Source organism: Triturus cristatus, chromosome 3_2 (genome assembly GCF_964204655.1).
Source record: "Triturus cristatus chromosome 3_2, aTriCri1.1, whole genome shotgun sequence".
Classification (NCBI taxonomy): Eukaryota; Metazoa; Chordata; class Amphibia; order Caudata; family Salamandridae; genus Triturus; species Triturus cristatus.
Window position 1 is genome coordinate 578719120 of NC_140584.1, and position 16588 is coordinate 578735707.

Consider the following 16588-nt stretch of genomic DNA (forward strand, 5'->3'; position numbering starts at 1 on the left):
CCTCATGTTACTGCGGAGCCGCAGCAAACCAGCCAGCGCGGAGGCGCACCTTCCTCAAAACTTCGCACTCCCAGGCAGCAGGATGTGACGTCCTCGGCGGCGCAATAGTAGCAACAACCTTACTGGCCATTGGACACTACTTTAGATCGATTCATGACGTTAGGCTGTCAGTCAGCCGCGCCGCGCCAAATCTGATCACATGAAGTTGATACTCTGGCACTGCAGTTCGTTGTCACTGAGTGTGAGACTGCCAGCACCTCCATGGCTCCCAGTGCGAGAGCCAAAGCCTGCTGCAGGAGCACAGCGCGAGAGCCGTGACCTGCTACGGGCGGCGTGCTGCTGATGCCTGTGCTTAGATCTTTCAGTTAAGGTTGAGACACAATGGAGATATGCATGACAATGCATTTCAGTGCGGTAAAGCGGATAACCACACTGAAATGTGTTAGTCTAACTCCTGATGCGTGATACTTGGCAGGACTGAAGCTCAATTTTGAAAATATGTATTATGTACCTGTATAATCCTACTTGCGCCACCTTTTTTTTATTATGTAATCTTGAATTTATCTGTAATTTGTTAATCTATAACTTTCATCACGAGTACCTAAAAGTAGTTTTACCTGATCCATCAGCCCTGTCAAGTATCACGCATCAGACGTGACACTAACGCATTTCAGTGTGGTGACCAGCATCACCACACTGAAATGGAAAGTCACGCATAAATGGCATAGCGCCTCCTCGGCTGTCAGGCAGTAGAGCTGCTAATCATGCACCAATATTCAATGCAGACTGAATGTAAAGCTAAATTTAGCAGTGCGTTATGCGCCCTGCTTATGAAAGGCTTCGGAAGTGGCTGAGCTGCAGTGCTACAATGTAACACTAGTATTAACCACGTGGCGCCGCAATCCTAATAGATGGCATCAGTAAGAGCGCGCCGTCGCCGTCGCGAGCGGGTGGTTGTGGGAGGGAGGCTTCACTTGTAATGGCAGAGCTGCTCGTGGTGAAGAATATTGAAATAAAACAAATGAAAATGCAGATCCCCGCGACCGGCCAAGTCCACTGACCGTGGCGGCTGCTGGAACTCTCATCTTTTGCTGAGAGTCACTGAAGTATGCCCGAGCAGACGACATTTGTGGCGGAAGTCGCTGCGGCCACGAGGCGCCCCATACTGAATTGCCGCTCCTTTCCTCTCACAAAGTGAGTAAGTACCTGCTGTTAAAGTAATTCAAGAATAAGTGTGTAATTCCTTGAAATAGCGAAGCGACGCCCTTCAGATGTACACCAAAGAGCAGGGATGGCAGAGAAGGGCACTTGACCCGCTGTATGTCTCATGGGGCACCGGTTCATGACTGCAGCAACAGATGTAGTGCACTGCAGCGCACAGGGTTGTGTCATTTAAACAATCCTAACCCCCAGTCCAAATTACGTATTTGGAGCAATGTTTGATAAAGATGGCAGCAGGTTTGAGCACCGACGTTTTGACACATGACATGACCAGTGTGCACAGCTGTTCCGTGCTCACCCGATTGCTTCATTTGACTTGACAGAGTTTAATTCAAGGCCTTCCAGACATCCCCGCAGGCCACCCGGGCCTTCTCTTGGATCAGTGGTATTATACCCACCTCCTTTTGCACGTATACTGGCCTTGGTGAGGGGCATTAACCTCACGTCAGTCAATATCCCACGCCCGCCAATGTGTCTGTCATATTCCAATGGCACCTGACAGTTTGCTTGCCTCCAGTATGTTTCGAGCACCAATAAAACTGTCAAGAAAACTCTGGTGACTGATGGACCCGCTAGGAATCAATCAAGGTTTGTCTAGTAGAAATTTTACACAGAAGGTTAATGTGCCTGCTGCAAAGCACGAGCATCAAGCAGCTCACAAAAGTGCATATAATGTAAATAGGTTATTTGGTTACTGCTTTTGTCGGAGAGATCCTTTTAATAGTTGCAATTTACAAATGATAATCTTCCCCGATCTTTCATTATCCTAATGTTGCAAAACGGGTTCAGTTGGGTAGAAATCAATAGTTATTAGTAATGACAACCGCAAACCACGGTGTGACATTTTAAATTCTGAGTTTGTGCTTCTTCAGATCAAGCACACTTAAACTATACCCAGTATGAATGATGAATGACTCCTTTCCTATACCTCTTTTGCAACATTTCACATACACTGCTTTACACACGTATGATATATTTGTCTCCATGTTTGATGTACAGTTCTCTGACACCCTAAAATGGTACAAGTAGCTCTAAAAAGCAAAACAAAAGCATGTGAGAGAGAGTGGTTATGGAGACTTAAGGGTTACTGTTAAAGGGTGGTAAATCGCAATCATCTTCATTGCTGGATTTTGCTGGCGAGAGTGTCACTCATAGATGTTGAAATATCACTCATTATTACACTGAAATTATAAAAATGTCACACATAGCAATCTGACACGTTGGCAGCTAATGGTGGGTCATTAAAATGGTACAAGTAGCTCTAAAAAGCAAAACAAAAGCATGTGAGAGAGAGTGGTTATTGTAATGTTGCTTGTTGCTTCCTGAATAAATACCACCAACACCAGGTATTTTGCGTAGGGGGAAATATCCTTTATTCCACACAACGGGAGAGCGCCGGGCATATCGCGTCTCTGCGGTCTTTTCTCCACTCGCGCATGTGCCTTCGCTCATTCTCGTTCGTCCTCGCGTGCTACGTCACGACGTAGACCGCGAGAACTAGAGCGCAACACTACATATCTCCCTCTTTTTATTAAACAAAGAATTTGTATTCCACACAGTCCCTCTGGTTGTTAGCTCCCCCCCAGTTCAAAGTCTCGGAAGTGGTTAGGTCTTACCACCACTCTGCCTGCTCTAGTGCGCCTTACTGGAGTGGAGAGAGCTTCCTTGGTACCGTCCTCTGCAGGGCTCCTCACCTTGTCTCTTGGTGTCCCCGGCTCTTCTCTCCTCGGAGTCACACTCTCCTCTCCTAGCTGTTCCTCCATCTCAGGTGTTACTTGATCTCCAGACTCCTCACCGTTTCCTTCTGCCCTCTTGTCCCTTTCTTCAGCCGGGTTACTTCCTTCATTTTCTCTTGGCTTTAATCCTTGTTGTGTCCTCTCGTTCTCCTCTGGAGGCCATCGTAGGATCTTGTTACATTTAGACATGCGATCTTGGGACCACACGTTCCCATCATTGAGCAATGCTGCTCTATCGTGCACTTCTTTCACTTGTAGAGGTGGGCTATATTTGCTGTCTCCTTTCCTTTTCCATATAGCTGATCTGACTCTCACCCATTCCCCTCTCTCCAGGGTTGTTGTCTTCAATTTCCTCCTCTGATTGTAGTACTCCGTATATATTCTCTGGGCCTTCCCTAGATTGTGCTGTACCACCGCAGGTGACCATTTGCTAGTGATAGTCTTTTCCCTCCATATTATGTTGTCTTTGGTGAAAGGATGTCTTCCTCTCAAGATTTGGAAAGGGCTATATCCCGTGCCGGTGAGGGTGATGCGGTATGCCCATATCATCTTCTGTACTTCTTTCTCCCAATCTTTGCCCATCATGATGGCTGCTTGGATGGACCCCATTATAACTCTATTGAATCGCTCCACCTGTCCATTACTCGACGGATGATACACGGAGGTGTGTTTTCTTTTGATTCCGTTCCTCTCCGCGTACTTGCACCACTTCTCCGAGGAGAATTGCGGTCCATTGTCACTCAGGATGGTTCTCGGGATACCTTCCCTGAGGAAAACTGAAGTGAGGAATTTAATCACTGTCTCCGCGTCCATTACTTCCTGGACATGTATCTCCGGCCATTTCGAGTACTTGTCGACTAGGACACACAGATATTTGGGTGTTCCTTGGGTGTCCAGCACAGGTCCCAGAATGTCCACTGACACTTCTTCCCACGGGTCACTTGGTAGTGGAAACTTTCCCACGCCCGGTCTTAAGGGATTCAGCGTTTTGGCCGCTCTTTGGCATTGATCGCATTCTCTTACATGTCTCTCCACTTGGACGTCCATTCCTGGCCACCAGTACATGTGCTTCGCTCTCATCTTGGTTTTTACTATTCCTAGATGTACTTCGTGCACTAGCGCGACCAGACGAGGAACTAGCGCTGCCGAGGGAATAACTTTATCACCTCTGTACAGGAATATCCCTTTGTCCCCCACTGACAGTTCCTCTCTGACTTCAAAATATTTCCTGAGCGATTCCCGCAACCGTCTTTTCTCAGGCCATCCATGTATTATGCGCTCTTTGACCTCGCTAATCTCCCTATCTTCTTCGTACGCTTGGGTCCACTCCTGACTACTTATCACTCTTTCTGGATCTTCCATTACCGCTACCATCTCTTCCTCTTCTGTTGATGGGTTGGGAGCTCTTTCCATAGCTGAAGCTCTACTGAGGTAATCCGCTACTTTGTTTCGTGTCCCCGGTATGTATTCTACATCATACCTGTACTCTAGTAATTTCAGTGTCATCTTAGCGATGCGCGGCGTGGCACTTGCATGCCCACTCGAGGTGAGCACTTTGACTAAAGGCTTGTGGTCTGTTTTGAGTATGAACCTCGTGCCCCATAGGAATTGGCGGAACTTCCCCATGGTCCACACCACCGCTAACATCTCCTTCTCAATTACGCTATATTTATGTTCTGTGGGTGATAAAGATCTTGATGCGAAACTGAGGGTCTCCGTCGTTCCCTCTCTCCTCTCCTGCATGAGAACTGCTCCCAATCCTTTCTCACTGGCATCCGTCGTCAATATCGACTGTCCAAGCGGATCATATCCCTACAGTGGTACGGCTTGGCTAATGTCACTCTTCAAGGCCTCAAATTCCTTTTGTGTTATCCCCGTCCACTTGAACGCCGTTTTGTCCCTTATCAACTGTCGCAGGTGGTGTGCCTTGGTGGCAAAGTGTTGCACAAATTTGCTATAATATTCTGCCATCCCTAGGAAGGATCTTACGTCTTCTTTGTTGGATGGAGCCAAGGCATTGCAAATCGCTTTCACATTTTCGCGTTTTGGCATGATGCCCTGTCCTCCTATTTCATGTCCCAAGTAGGTGACGGACGTCATTCCTAGTCTGCACTTGTCCCATTCTGCGGTCAGGCCGTTGTTTTCTAGCACTCGAAGTACTTTGTCTAGCTTCTTATCATGATCCTTCCTGTCTGTCCCCATCACCAGTATGTCATCCTGGAAGTACTGAAAACCCTCGATGTCCTTGAAGAGACGATGCATCAATTTCTGGAACACCGCCGCTGCTGAAGCAAGACCAAAAGGCATTCTACGGAATTGATAGCATCTGAAGGGTGTTATAAAGGATGTCAGTTTCCGACTTGTTGGATGAAGATCTATCTGGTGATAGGCCGAAGTAAGGTCAATGGTGGAAAACCATTTTACCACCTTCGTTTTGGACAACATTTCTTCAATGCGCGGCAATGGGAATTTTTCCACAATTAGGCACTTGTTCAGTTCTCGAAGGTCTACACAGAGGCGGACCTTCGCATTTGGTTTCATTGCCACAACCAAGGGTGCTAGCCATTCCGAGCTGTCTATAGGCTCGATAATTCTGTTCTCTTCTAATCTGCGTAGCTCCATTTGTACTGCTTCTTTAATGGCTAGAGGCACGTTCCGGACCTTGTGGGATACTGGCTTGGAATTCTCTTTGAGTACAATCTTGTGTGTGAATTTCTCCAGCTTGCCAACTTTCCCGCCAAATACCTTCGGGAAATAGCTTTTCATCTCTTCCAGTTCCGGCCCGCTCCCTGGAGCTGTCATCAGCACTTGCGTGTCCCCCCCGGGTCTAACTTGATCCCTAGGTCACCTTGATCCATCCATCCTAAGACGGATGGGCCCTTTTCTTCTACGTATAATTTGCACTCCGCGCTTCTTCCTCTAAATTCAAAGTTCAACTTCCTGTATCCAACCATGGGAATGGGTTCACCTGTGTACGATACTGGCTGTATATCCGGTGGTTCTAACCTTGATCCCAAACTGGGCTCGAATTCTTCTTTCCACACTGCTCTTTGAACGATGGTGTATGGAGATCCCGAGTCTACTACGATTTTGATTCTCACTCCTCCTATCACCATGTCACATTGTGGTTTACGGGAGCGCTTGCACTCGATGCCTAGCACTTGCTCCTCCATGCATAGTACCTCGTCTTCCTCTTCTTGTTCTTCTTCTTCCTCCTGTTGATCCTGCATGACGTACTTCACCATGGGTCTCTTCGTTTTCCGGCAACAAACTTTTTCCTAGTGACCTATTATACCGCAGAACATACATTTCGCTCTGAACGCTGGGCAACGTTTGTCCTGGGCTGTGTGCGCTTGACTACCGCACCTATAGCACGTGGTTTTGTTGTCTCTATTCGGCTTCCATGGTTGTCCTGGTTTCCCTATCCACTTATTTTGTCCTTTCCCTTCAGATGACATGGCTTTACTCCTTCCCTGTGGTTCAGTGTCGTCCACCTTGTTCACCATGGTCTTCTGGAGGGTTTCCCTTTTTGCCGCATCTGCACACCTTTTCGACAATTCCGCCTTTTTTACCCTGGCAATTACTTCTTTAAGCGATGCTTCCCCGTTTGCCCACAACTTGTCCTGCACTGTTTTGTTGGTGGTGTGCATAACTATTTGATCTTTGATGAATTCGTCATGCAGGGCTCCATACTTGCATGTCACCACCAGCTTTCTTAACGCTGCTACATAGTCATCTATGGATTCACCATTTTCTTGTTTCCTCTGCTGGAAATTGTATCGGTCAATGAAGACACACACCGCAGGACGGTAATGGTTGTCAAGATCTTCTATAGCGTGCTTGAATACGTCGTCATCTGCATTCGGTCTTGGTGTGGGCACGAGGTTCTGAAAGACACTTATGCCTTCCGGGCCTAAGTTGTGTAGGAGAATCCTCTTCTTCCTCGCGCTGGGGAAGGCCTCCCCATTTTCAACTTCTAGGGCTTCAATGTAGTTCTTGAAGTACTCTCTCCAATCCTCCCACTTCATTTGAGGTTCTCCGGGCCTCGGCAGAAACGGGATCGGCGTAGTTAGTGAAGATGCCTGCGTGCTCATCGTGGCGCGTCTTTCTGGTTCCGCCCCTGGGCCTCTCGGACTGCCTGGCGCGCTCGCGCTCTCACTTTGCACCTGATCCTGTCGGGATTCTCCTGATCCCCTGTCTCCGCGTACTGATGCCTCCGCCAGGGCCCCTTTGGATTGGTGCTATTCTCCGCCCTTCTCCTGCTCTCTGCTCCAGCTTCTGGCACCTCGCCTTGTAGTTGGCATCTGTCCCTTCTTGCTGCCTCTTCCACTGTTGAAAGGCGGACCTCGGGGGGTCGGAGAGACCACCCAGGGGGGCCCCCCACACTGTACGAAGTAGCCGAGCGCTGCTGAGAAGCCTCCTAGGAGAGGTCCTTCTCCTACACCGTACTAGCGCAGTAACACCACCACACAGGACTCGAGGATGTTTATCAAGACGAGCAATTCTTTATCAGCATTTAGGAAGTTACGGTTATCGATATATACAAGGGGGGATCGAGGGATCCGCAAGAGTCTCAAAGTCTTTGGTAGGGACGGGGTAGCGGGACAGTCTTTAGTAGCAGCTGGGTACGAGGGTACCTTAGGCCCAGTTCTTGATCCTCAAGCTGGGGGGACTCCGGGTCTCGGAGGGGTCGAGCCGCGACGGCGTCAGCAGGGCTCTTAAGGTGTTTCAGTTCAACTCGAGCCGCGACGACGTCAGCAGGGCTCTGGCGATCAGTTCGTGGAGCTTGAGCCGCGACCAGGTCAGCAGGGCTCTTAAGGTGTTTCAGTTCAGCTCGAGCCGCGACGACGTCAGCAGGGCTCTTGACTCCGGGATACAACTACTGTCCCATTGCGGGGTTGCCCCAGATATAGGTCTGGAGCCATTTGATGTCCGGACCCTTGCGCCTGGGGGGGCGGAGAGGCCGGGCTGGGAGAGGCCAGACGCCCAGCGGGAGAGGCGCCAGGCCCGGGGAGGCCGGAGGACGATCGCACCTAGGTGTTGAGGGACGGTGGGGGTCCCATCGAAACTCTCCTCCTCCGGGAGTGGTGAAGTGGCCATGCGGTGCCCCCTGGCCAGATCTTGGTGCCTCGATGTTGGGGCTTCGCTGGGGCCGAGGCCAGAGGGAGCCGGGCTGCGTGGGCTAGTGCGTGGAGCGAGCATGGTGGGGACCCCGAAGGGATGAGGGGTCCCAGTGCGGCCTGGAAAAGGGAGCCGCTGAGGCGGGTGTAGGAAAACGGGTACAATCCAAAGGGGACCTCGAAGGGAGGAGGGGTCCCTGGCGGCCTGAAAGGGCGGCCCGTGTAGGCCGGTGCGGGGGACGAGCACAATCCAAGAGGGTTAAGACCACGCCACGAGGCCGGGACTAACAGGCGTCCCCCCCCCAGCCGAAGGCAGGGAGAGTCACCCATTTCCTTGGGGGTTCTCCTCGTCGAGGCGGAAGAAGCGGGACAGGCCGTCGGCGTTGGCGTGGTCATTGGCGGGCCGGTGTTCAACAGAGAAGTCCATCCCCTGCAGCGAGATGGACCATCGCAGCAGCTTGGGGTTCTCGCCCCTCATTTGCATTAACCACCGCAAGGGCCGGTGGTCGGTCTGGACCCGGAAGTGGGTGCCGAAGAGATAGGGCCGGAGCTTTTTGAGGGCCCACACTACAGCGAAGGCCTCCCGCTCGATGGTGCTCCACCGCTGCTCCCGGGGCAGCAGCCGTCGGCTGATGAAGGCCACGGGTCTGTCGAGTCCCTCCGAATCTACCTGGGACAGGACGGCCCCAATTCCATATTCGGAGGCGTCCGTCTCCACCACGAACTCCTTGCTATAGTCAGGGGCCTGTAGCAGTGCACATCGCCGTTTTGAGAGTCTCGAAGGCCGTCTGGCAGCGGGGGGTCCAGTGTACCTTCTTGGGCTGCTTTTTTGACGTGAGCTCTGTGAGGGGGCCGACAATGCTCCCATAGTCTCTGATGAATCGCCGGTAGTACCCGGTGAGGCCCAGGAAGGCCCGGACAGCTGTCTGGGTGGTGGGGGGTTCCCACGCCTGGATGGCATCAACTTTCGGTTGGAGGGGAGCCACCTGACCGCTCCCTACTCGATGGCCCAGATAGGTCACCGATCCTTGGCCTATCTGGCATTTGCTGGCCTTGATCGTGAGCCCGGCCCTTTGGAGGGCGGCCAGGACTGCTTTGAGGTGCCCCAGGTGCTCAGCCCAGTGGCTGCTGTATACGGCAATGTCATCTAAATAAGCCGCGCTGAAGGCCTCTAGCCCGGCCAGGACCTTGTTCACTAGTCTCTGGAAGGTGGCCGGGGCGTTCTTCATGCCGAAGGGCATCACCCGAAAGTGGTAGTGCCCATCAGGGGTGGAGAAAGCGGATCTCTCTTGGGCCCCGGGGGTGAGCTGGATCTGCCAGTACCCGGCGGTGAGGTCAAAAGTGCTCAGGTAGCGGGCTGCCCCTAAGCGGTCGATGAGCTCGTCGGCCCGGGGAAGAGGATGGGCATCGGTCTTGGTAACAGCGTTCAGGGCCCGGTAGTCCACACAAAATCGTAGCTCCGGGGGGGTGCCTGGTGCGGCGGCCTTTGGCACCAGGACGACGGGACTGGCCCACGGGCTGTCGGAGGGCTCGATGACCCCGAGGGCCAGCAACTTCGCCACCTCAGCCTGGATGCAGGCTCGCACCCGGTCGGGTACTCTGTAGGCTCTGTGTCGTACGGGGGGACTGTTCCCAGTGTCGACGTCGTGGACACACCATGGAGTCACCCCCGGAGTGAGGGAGAAGAGGGCCGCAAAGGGCTGCAACAGTTGCTGACAGTCGTGGTGCTGTTCCGGGGTCAGGCGAGTTGGACGCCTTCGATGGTCCCGTCGTGGTCGCTGGTCCGCAGGAGGTCGGGTAGGGGCTCGGAGTCGCCTTCGCCCCCGTCGTCGGTCGCTAGCAGTAGGCTTAGTTCGGTCCGGGCAAAGTGGGGTTTGAGCCGGTTAGCGTGTAGAACCCGGAGGGGGTTCCGGGGAGACTCCATGTCGATCAGGTAGGTGACAGGGCTCTTCTTTTCCACCACCTTGAAGGGCCCGGTCCATTTGTTCTGTAGGGCGCAGGGGTCAACCGGTGACATGACCCAGACTTGCTGGCCCGGCTCAAACTCGATGGTAGAGGCGTTTTGATCGTAACATCTTTTCATGTCCTCTTGGCTGGCCTCGAGGTTGGCTTCGGCCAGGGCTCGGAACCTTCGTGTCTGGTTTCGTAGGGTCAGGAGGTATCTGTAGACGTCGGGAGGGGCATCTCAGGGCTTCGTCTCCCAGCCCTCCTTGACCAGGCTGAGGGGTCCTCGGACTGGATGCCCGTACAACAATTCGAAAGGGCTGAATCCCAGGGACTTCTGCGGGACCTCCCGATAGGCAAACAGGAGGCACGGCAGCAGGACATCCCATCTCCGCTGTAGGGGTTCTTCCAGGCCCTTGATCATGCCTTTTAAGGTTCTGTTGAACCGCTCGACCAGTCCGTTCCCCTGAGGGTGGTATGGGGTGGTGAACTTGTACGTGACCCCGCACTGCTGCCACAGGGACCGCATGTATTTAGAGATGAAGTTCGTACCTCGGTCGCTCACCACCTCTCGGGGGAACCCCACTCTCGAGAAGATCCCCATTAAGGCCCGGCCCACTACGGGGGCTGTCACAGTTCGAAGCGGGATGGCCTCAGGGTACTTGGTTGTGTGGTCTACGAGGACCAGGATGAAGCGGTGACCCAGGGCGGTCCGGGGGTCCAGGGGCCCTACGATGTCTATTCCGACCCGTTCGAACGGGGTGTTGACTGCTGGGAAGGGCTGGAGAGGGGCTTTGACCCGTCCCCCCGTCTTGCCGCTGGCTTGGCAGGTCTGGCAGGACCGGCAGTGGTTGTCCACGTCCTTCCACATCCGGGGCCAGTAGAAGTGGGTCACCAGGCGGCTGTAGGTTTTGTCCTGCCCCAGGTGCCCGGCGGGGGGCACATCATGTGCCAGGTTAAGGAGGAACTCCCGGAATCGGAGGGGGACCACCAGCACTCGGCTGGCCCCCAGTTCTGCAATCTTCTGCTCGCTGTACAGTAGTCCTTCGGCCCAATAGACCCAGTGGGTTCCGGTTTGGTCACCGTTGGCCTGCGAGGCCGCTTGCTGCCGGACTCCATCAAGGGAGGGGCAGGTCTTCTGTTCCTGCAAGAACTGTTCTCTGGTGGGGCCCCCGTCGTGGCGCCATTGGGCAAGCTCCGGGAGTGTGCCGAGAGAGGCGATCTCGTCCGGGGGGGGGCACCGTGGATCTGGCATCGGTGTCCGCTTCTTCCTCGCTGGAGGCAGGTGGTGGCACGGGCCCCTTGGGCTCGACGGTGTCGGCGGCCATGGACGAATGGGGGGCCTGGGCGGCCATGGACCGGGTGGTGGCGCAGGCCCACTCGGGTAGTCCTAGCATTCGGAGATGCTCTCGCCGCTCCACTTCAGCCCAGGGGGAACTCTCGAGGTCGTTCCCCAGGAGGCAGTCCACCGGAGCGTCGTCGCGGACAGTCACCTTCAGCATGCCCGTCACCCCTCCCCATTCGAAGGGAATCTGGGCCATCTGGCACATGCTCTCGCTGTTGTCGGCCGTCCGGACGGGGCATAGCACATTCGGCAGGATCTGTTCGGAGGCCACCAGGTGGCGGCGGACAGCGGTGACACTGGCTCCGGTGTCACGGAGGGCTTCGGCCCGTCGTCCATTGATAGTGACCCACTGTTGGTACTTCTGGGTGTTGCTCGGGATGGGTGTTCGGGGCACCATTTCTCGGCTGCCCAGGCAGACCAGGGACATGGCCGCCGGCTCCCACTCAGTGGACCCCCCGTCGAGGGGTTCTTCCTCTTCCTCCCCTTCTCCCAGGGCGGCAGCCGCTAGTTGTCGGGGCGGGGGCCCGCTGGTCCCACTTCGTCGGTTCCGGGGGTAGGCAGGGTCGCTGGCATAGTGTTCTGTTTGTTGGCAGCCGTAGCAGGTTATCGTGGGCCGGGGTCCGGTTTTGACTGGCGTCGTCCCTCTTCGGGCTAGGTTCGGGGAGGTGTGTTGCTGAGGCGGCCCCCGAGGCGGACTGCGGGGCGGCCCGGCTGGGATGTCTCGATTCCTGTTCGACCCTCCTCCCCCGCCGCGCTGGCGGGGGGGTCCAGTGGGGTTTCGCTGGTACTCCCCCATCGAGCTCCGGGGGACTCGGGTGTTGACCCATCGATCGGCGTCGGCGGCGAGCTTCCGCGGCTCGGTCAGCTTGCTGTCGAGGAGGTGTTGTCTTAGCTCCATGAAGCAGTTGTTGGAGAGGTGTTCCCAAATAATGAGGTCGACCAGCTGCCCGTAGGTGGTGACCTTGCTCCCCTTGATCCAACCTTCCAGGGCCCTGCTGAAAAAGTCAACATACTCTACCCACGTGGTACCGGGGATTTTCTTGCAGTCTCTGAAACGCTGGTGGTACATTTCCGCGGTTAGTCCATAGCGGGTGAGTAGGGCCTCCTTCATATGGTCGTACGAGGTCATCACCTCTTCCGGGAGCTGGAGTAGGGTGTCTCGGCCCTCGCTCAGGAACCGACCCCATAGGCCGGCACCCCAATCCTTCCGGGGTACCCGATGGGAGCTCATGGCCACCTCGTACGCCTTAAACCACTGCTGGATGTCGTCGTTTTTATAGTACTCCTTGACGACATCTTTGGGAATATGGACCTTGGCGGCAGAGCGTCTCTATTGCTGGGGGTGCCGGTCTCCCCCTTCTGGGCCTTGAGCTCGAGTTCTTTGAGGCCCCGCTCATGTTCGAGGGTCAGCCTTTTCTCCTCCAGCTCTCGATGCCGCTTCTTCTCCTCTATCTCCTCTTGTAGCCGTAGCTGTTCCATGGCCAATTTCTTTTCGGCCAGCAGGAGTTCGCCATCCAGCCGAAGTCGTGTGAGCTCTAGCTCATGGGTCCGGACCTTCTCCCGCTCTCGTATTTCTTCCGCGGAGAGGCCGGTTTCCAGGCTGTTTCTCCCTCCGTTCGCTGGGGTCGGTGCTGGTGGCGTGGCTGCATTCAGGGGCAGGGGACCTTCACTCTGGGAGGGACCCGCCTCGGACTCTATCCAGGTTCTCAGGGCTTTCTGCATCTCTTCCTTGGTACCTAGGCCGGTGGTCGCAATGCCCTTGTCCTTGCAGAACTGTTTTAACTCTTTGTGCGTGTACTCTTCTAATCGTTCTGGTTGGAACTCCATGGTCGCGGTGGTTTCCTGGTTGCTCATGGTCTCTGTTCGTCTGGATGGATAGCGAGTGGGTTACTTGCTTGTACGATCTGCGTTCGGCTCGGATCCCGTCGCTGGCCACCAAATGTTGGAAGGCGGACCTCGGGGGGTCGGAGAGACCACCCAGGGGGGCCCCCCACACTGTACGAAGGAGCCGAGTGCTGCTGAGAAGCCTCCTAGGAGAGGTCCTTCTCCTACACCGTACTAGCGCAGTAACACCACCACACAGGACTCGAGGATGTTTATCAAGACGAGCAATTCTTTATCAGCATTTAGGAAGTTACGGTTATCGATATATACAAGGGGGGATCGAGGGATCCGCAAGAGTCTCAAAGTCTTTGGTAGGGACGGGGTAGCGGGACAGTCTTTAGTAGCAGCTGGGTACGAGGGTACCTTAGGCCCAGTTCTTGATCCTCAAGCTGGGGGGACTCCGGGTCTCGGAGGGGTCGAGCCGCGACGGCGTCAGCAGGGCTCTTAAGGTGTTTCAGTTCAGCTTGAGCCGCGACGACGTCAGCAGGGCTCTGGCGATCAGTTCGTGGAGCTTGAGCCGCGACCAGGTCAGCAGGGCTCTTAAGGTGTTTCAGTTCAGCTCGAGCCGCGACGACATCAGCAGGGTTCTGGCGATCAGTTCGTGGAGCTTGAGCCGCGACCAGGTCAGCAGGGCTCTTAAGGTGTTTCAGTTCAGCTCGAGCCGCAACGACGTCAGCAGGGCTCTTGACTCCGGGATACAACTACTGTCCCATTGCGGGGTTGCCCCAGATATAGGTCTGGAGCCCTTTGATGTCCGGACCCTTGCGCCTGGGGGGGCGGAGAGGCCGGGCTGGGAGAGGCCAGACGCCCAGCGGGAGAGGCGCCAGGCCCGGGGAGGCCGGAGGACGATCGCACCTAGGTGTTGAGGGACGGTGGGGGTCCCATCGAAACTCTCCTCCTCCGGGAGTGGTGAAGTGGCCATGCGGTGCCCCCTGGCCAGATCTTGGTGCCTCGATGTCGGGGCTTCGCTGGGGCCGAGGCCGGAGGGAGCCGGGCTGCGAGGGCTGGTGCGTGGAGCAAGCATGGGGGGACCCCGAAGGGATGAGGGGTCCCGGTGCGGCCTGGAAAAGGGAGCCGCTGAGGCGGTGTAGGAAAACGGGTACAATCCAAAGGGGACCTCGAAGGGAGGAGGGGTCCCTGGCGGCCTGAAAGGGCGGCCCGTGTAGGCCGGTGCGGGGGACGAGCACAATCCAAGAGGGTTAAGACCACGCCATGAGGCCGGGTCCAACAGCCACGCTCTCCCGCTGTTTTGTATGCTATGGTGGTGGCCTTCCCTCCTGTGGTCCTCGGTGTTGGCTTCCAGACTGGCCAGTCTATCTGCTGCAGTGGCTGGGTTCTGCTGGGCTTCCTCTCCACGTGTTTTTTTTATTTTTTTCCAGTATCCCAGCACTCGTCGCCACTGTAATGTTGCTTGTTGCTTCCTGAATAAATACCACCAACACCAGGTATTTTGTGTAGGGGAAAATATCCTTTATTCCACACAATGGGAGAGCGCCGGGCATATCGCGTCTCCGCGGTCTTTTCACCACTCGCGCATGCGCCTTCGCTCATTCTCGATCGTCCTCGCGTGCTACGTCACGACGTAGCCCGCAACACTACAGTTATGGAGACTTAAGGGTTACAGTTAGTGGGTGGTAAATCGCAATCGTCTTCATTGCTGGATTTTGCTGGCAAGAGTTTGTCACTCATAGTTGTTGAAATGTTACTCATAATTACAAACTGAAATTATGAAAATGTTACACATAGCAATCTGACACCTTGGCATCTATCTCCATGATACTCTCATTTCTTATGTAATTTACTTCGCTCTATTGTAAAGTGCTGTGACACCTCTGGGTAATTAACGTTCCGTCTGTAAAAAAAAATGCCTAAATATATAAATCGAGGGTTATTTTAGACTTATGTCTTCAGTAAATGTTGAATTGCCAAGCACAATTATGCCCCAGGCACACTTGGGAAACACTGGGCAGTGTGGTAAAAAAAGGGCTACTATTCTTCCTCCTTCGCCCTTTACTTAAATACAGGATTTTGCCAGCCCTCCGTCGTACTCTTTTGTATATAATCGTATAACAAAAAAATATATAAGTATTTTCCTCTGGTCTAGTGTAATCCTGAAGGGCTATCTCCATTCTAAGATGGCCGCCACAAACGCACTGCACGGAAGCGTCTCTTGTGAGTTGGATGCGTCCTCTACCACGCTCATACGTATTATAGCAACCGGAAGTTTTAGAGTTTGCTTATGCGAAGACATGGCTGCTCGCTCTCTTGTTGTTATTCTCGGGGCCACAGGGACCGGCAAGTCCAAATTGGCGCTGCAGCTGGGGAGAGCCTTGGGTGGCGAAATTATCAGTGCCGACTCCATGCAGGTGAGAGTTTAAGGTGACCCCGACCGAAGAGACGTAGGGTAGTTGGGAGCAGAAGACAAGTGTCCAGGAGGACGACCCTAGGTAGTTTTGGGCCCACCGCCGCGGGTAGAATTCAGCGTGGATGTTGCCGTCATGTGGAGGAAGATATGGGTAGGTTGTGCCACGAAATGTAAAGGATTGGTGAGGGCTATTTGACTTGGATAGAGCTTGATGGGCTACAACGGGCAGCTGTCAAGCTCGAAGTCAATTGGATACAAGATGTTTATGTTTTAGTGTCCTTTACATTTGGTATTGACAAAATGCATGCGATCATCAGCGAGGAGTCTCAAAACAACTCATTGAGGTTCTATCCTTGCGTCGCCAAGACTGATCAAGTAAAACACATCCACATCAATTGATGGTGAACCAAGTAAAGGAGACCATATATGCTTATTATTTTATTGTACGCCATCACATTCCGATGTTAGTAGAATGCGATGACGGGGATGAAATGCCCGGGCGCAGAGGATGGCTTGGAAGAAGGTTGTGTCCGTGTTTCATGCGACTGGAGTTTCTCCATGGAAATTCATCTTTTTGCTTCTGCATTGCAAGTATTTCAAAAGCAGAACTATGGTGGCTTTAAAACAATAAGGGGGGGGGGGGGGGAATTCCCCATTGACTTGTAAAATGAGGTCGATTTTAGGCTTAAGTCTCCCCTCATAAATAGGGTCTTTTGGCATGTATGGAAGACAACAACTCACATAGTCAATGTTGAAGGTTTTCATTATGGTCCAACACCTGATAGCGCTTAGAGACATTCCGGTGATTGGCGCTTTATAAATATAATTGAACATAACCTGGTGTGCTTACCTAGGTCATCCAAGCTTTCAACTTGCTTATTCATTGTGCATTCCTGATCGAAAATCTCAGATGTAACCTCCGTATACGCTTTACCACCCATATTGGTACTATGACCAGAAAACCTTGCTCAGG

The 16588-nt window shown here is 53.9% G+C and overlaps 1 protein-coding gene across 4 annotated transcripts in view; it reads left to right on the forward strand.

The window, feature by feature from the left end:
- The first annotated feature begins 948 nt into the window (after positions 1-948).
- Positions 949-16588, forward strand: part of TRIT1 (tRNA isopentenyltransferase 1) — a 181590-nt gene continuing 165950 nt past the window's right edge. For 2 of the 4 annotated variants that reach the window (XM_085648341.1, XM_085648344.1), the window contains exon 1: positions 15467-15616. In XM_085648341.1, coding sequence (XP_085504467.1) covers positions 15500-15616 — 117 coding nt within the window. In that variant the 5' untranslated portion in view covers positions 15467-15499. Of the gene's footprint in view, positions 1195-15466; positions 15617-16588 lie in introns of those variants that run through there. The other 2 variants (XM_085648343.1, XM_085648342.1) reach the window with 2 other exon arrangements.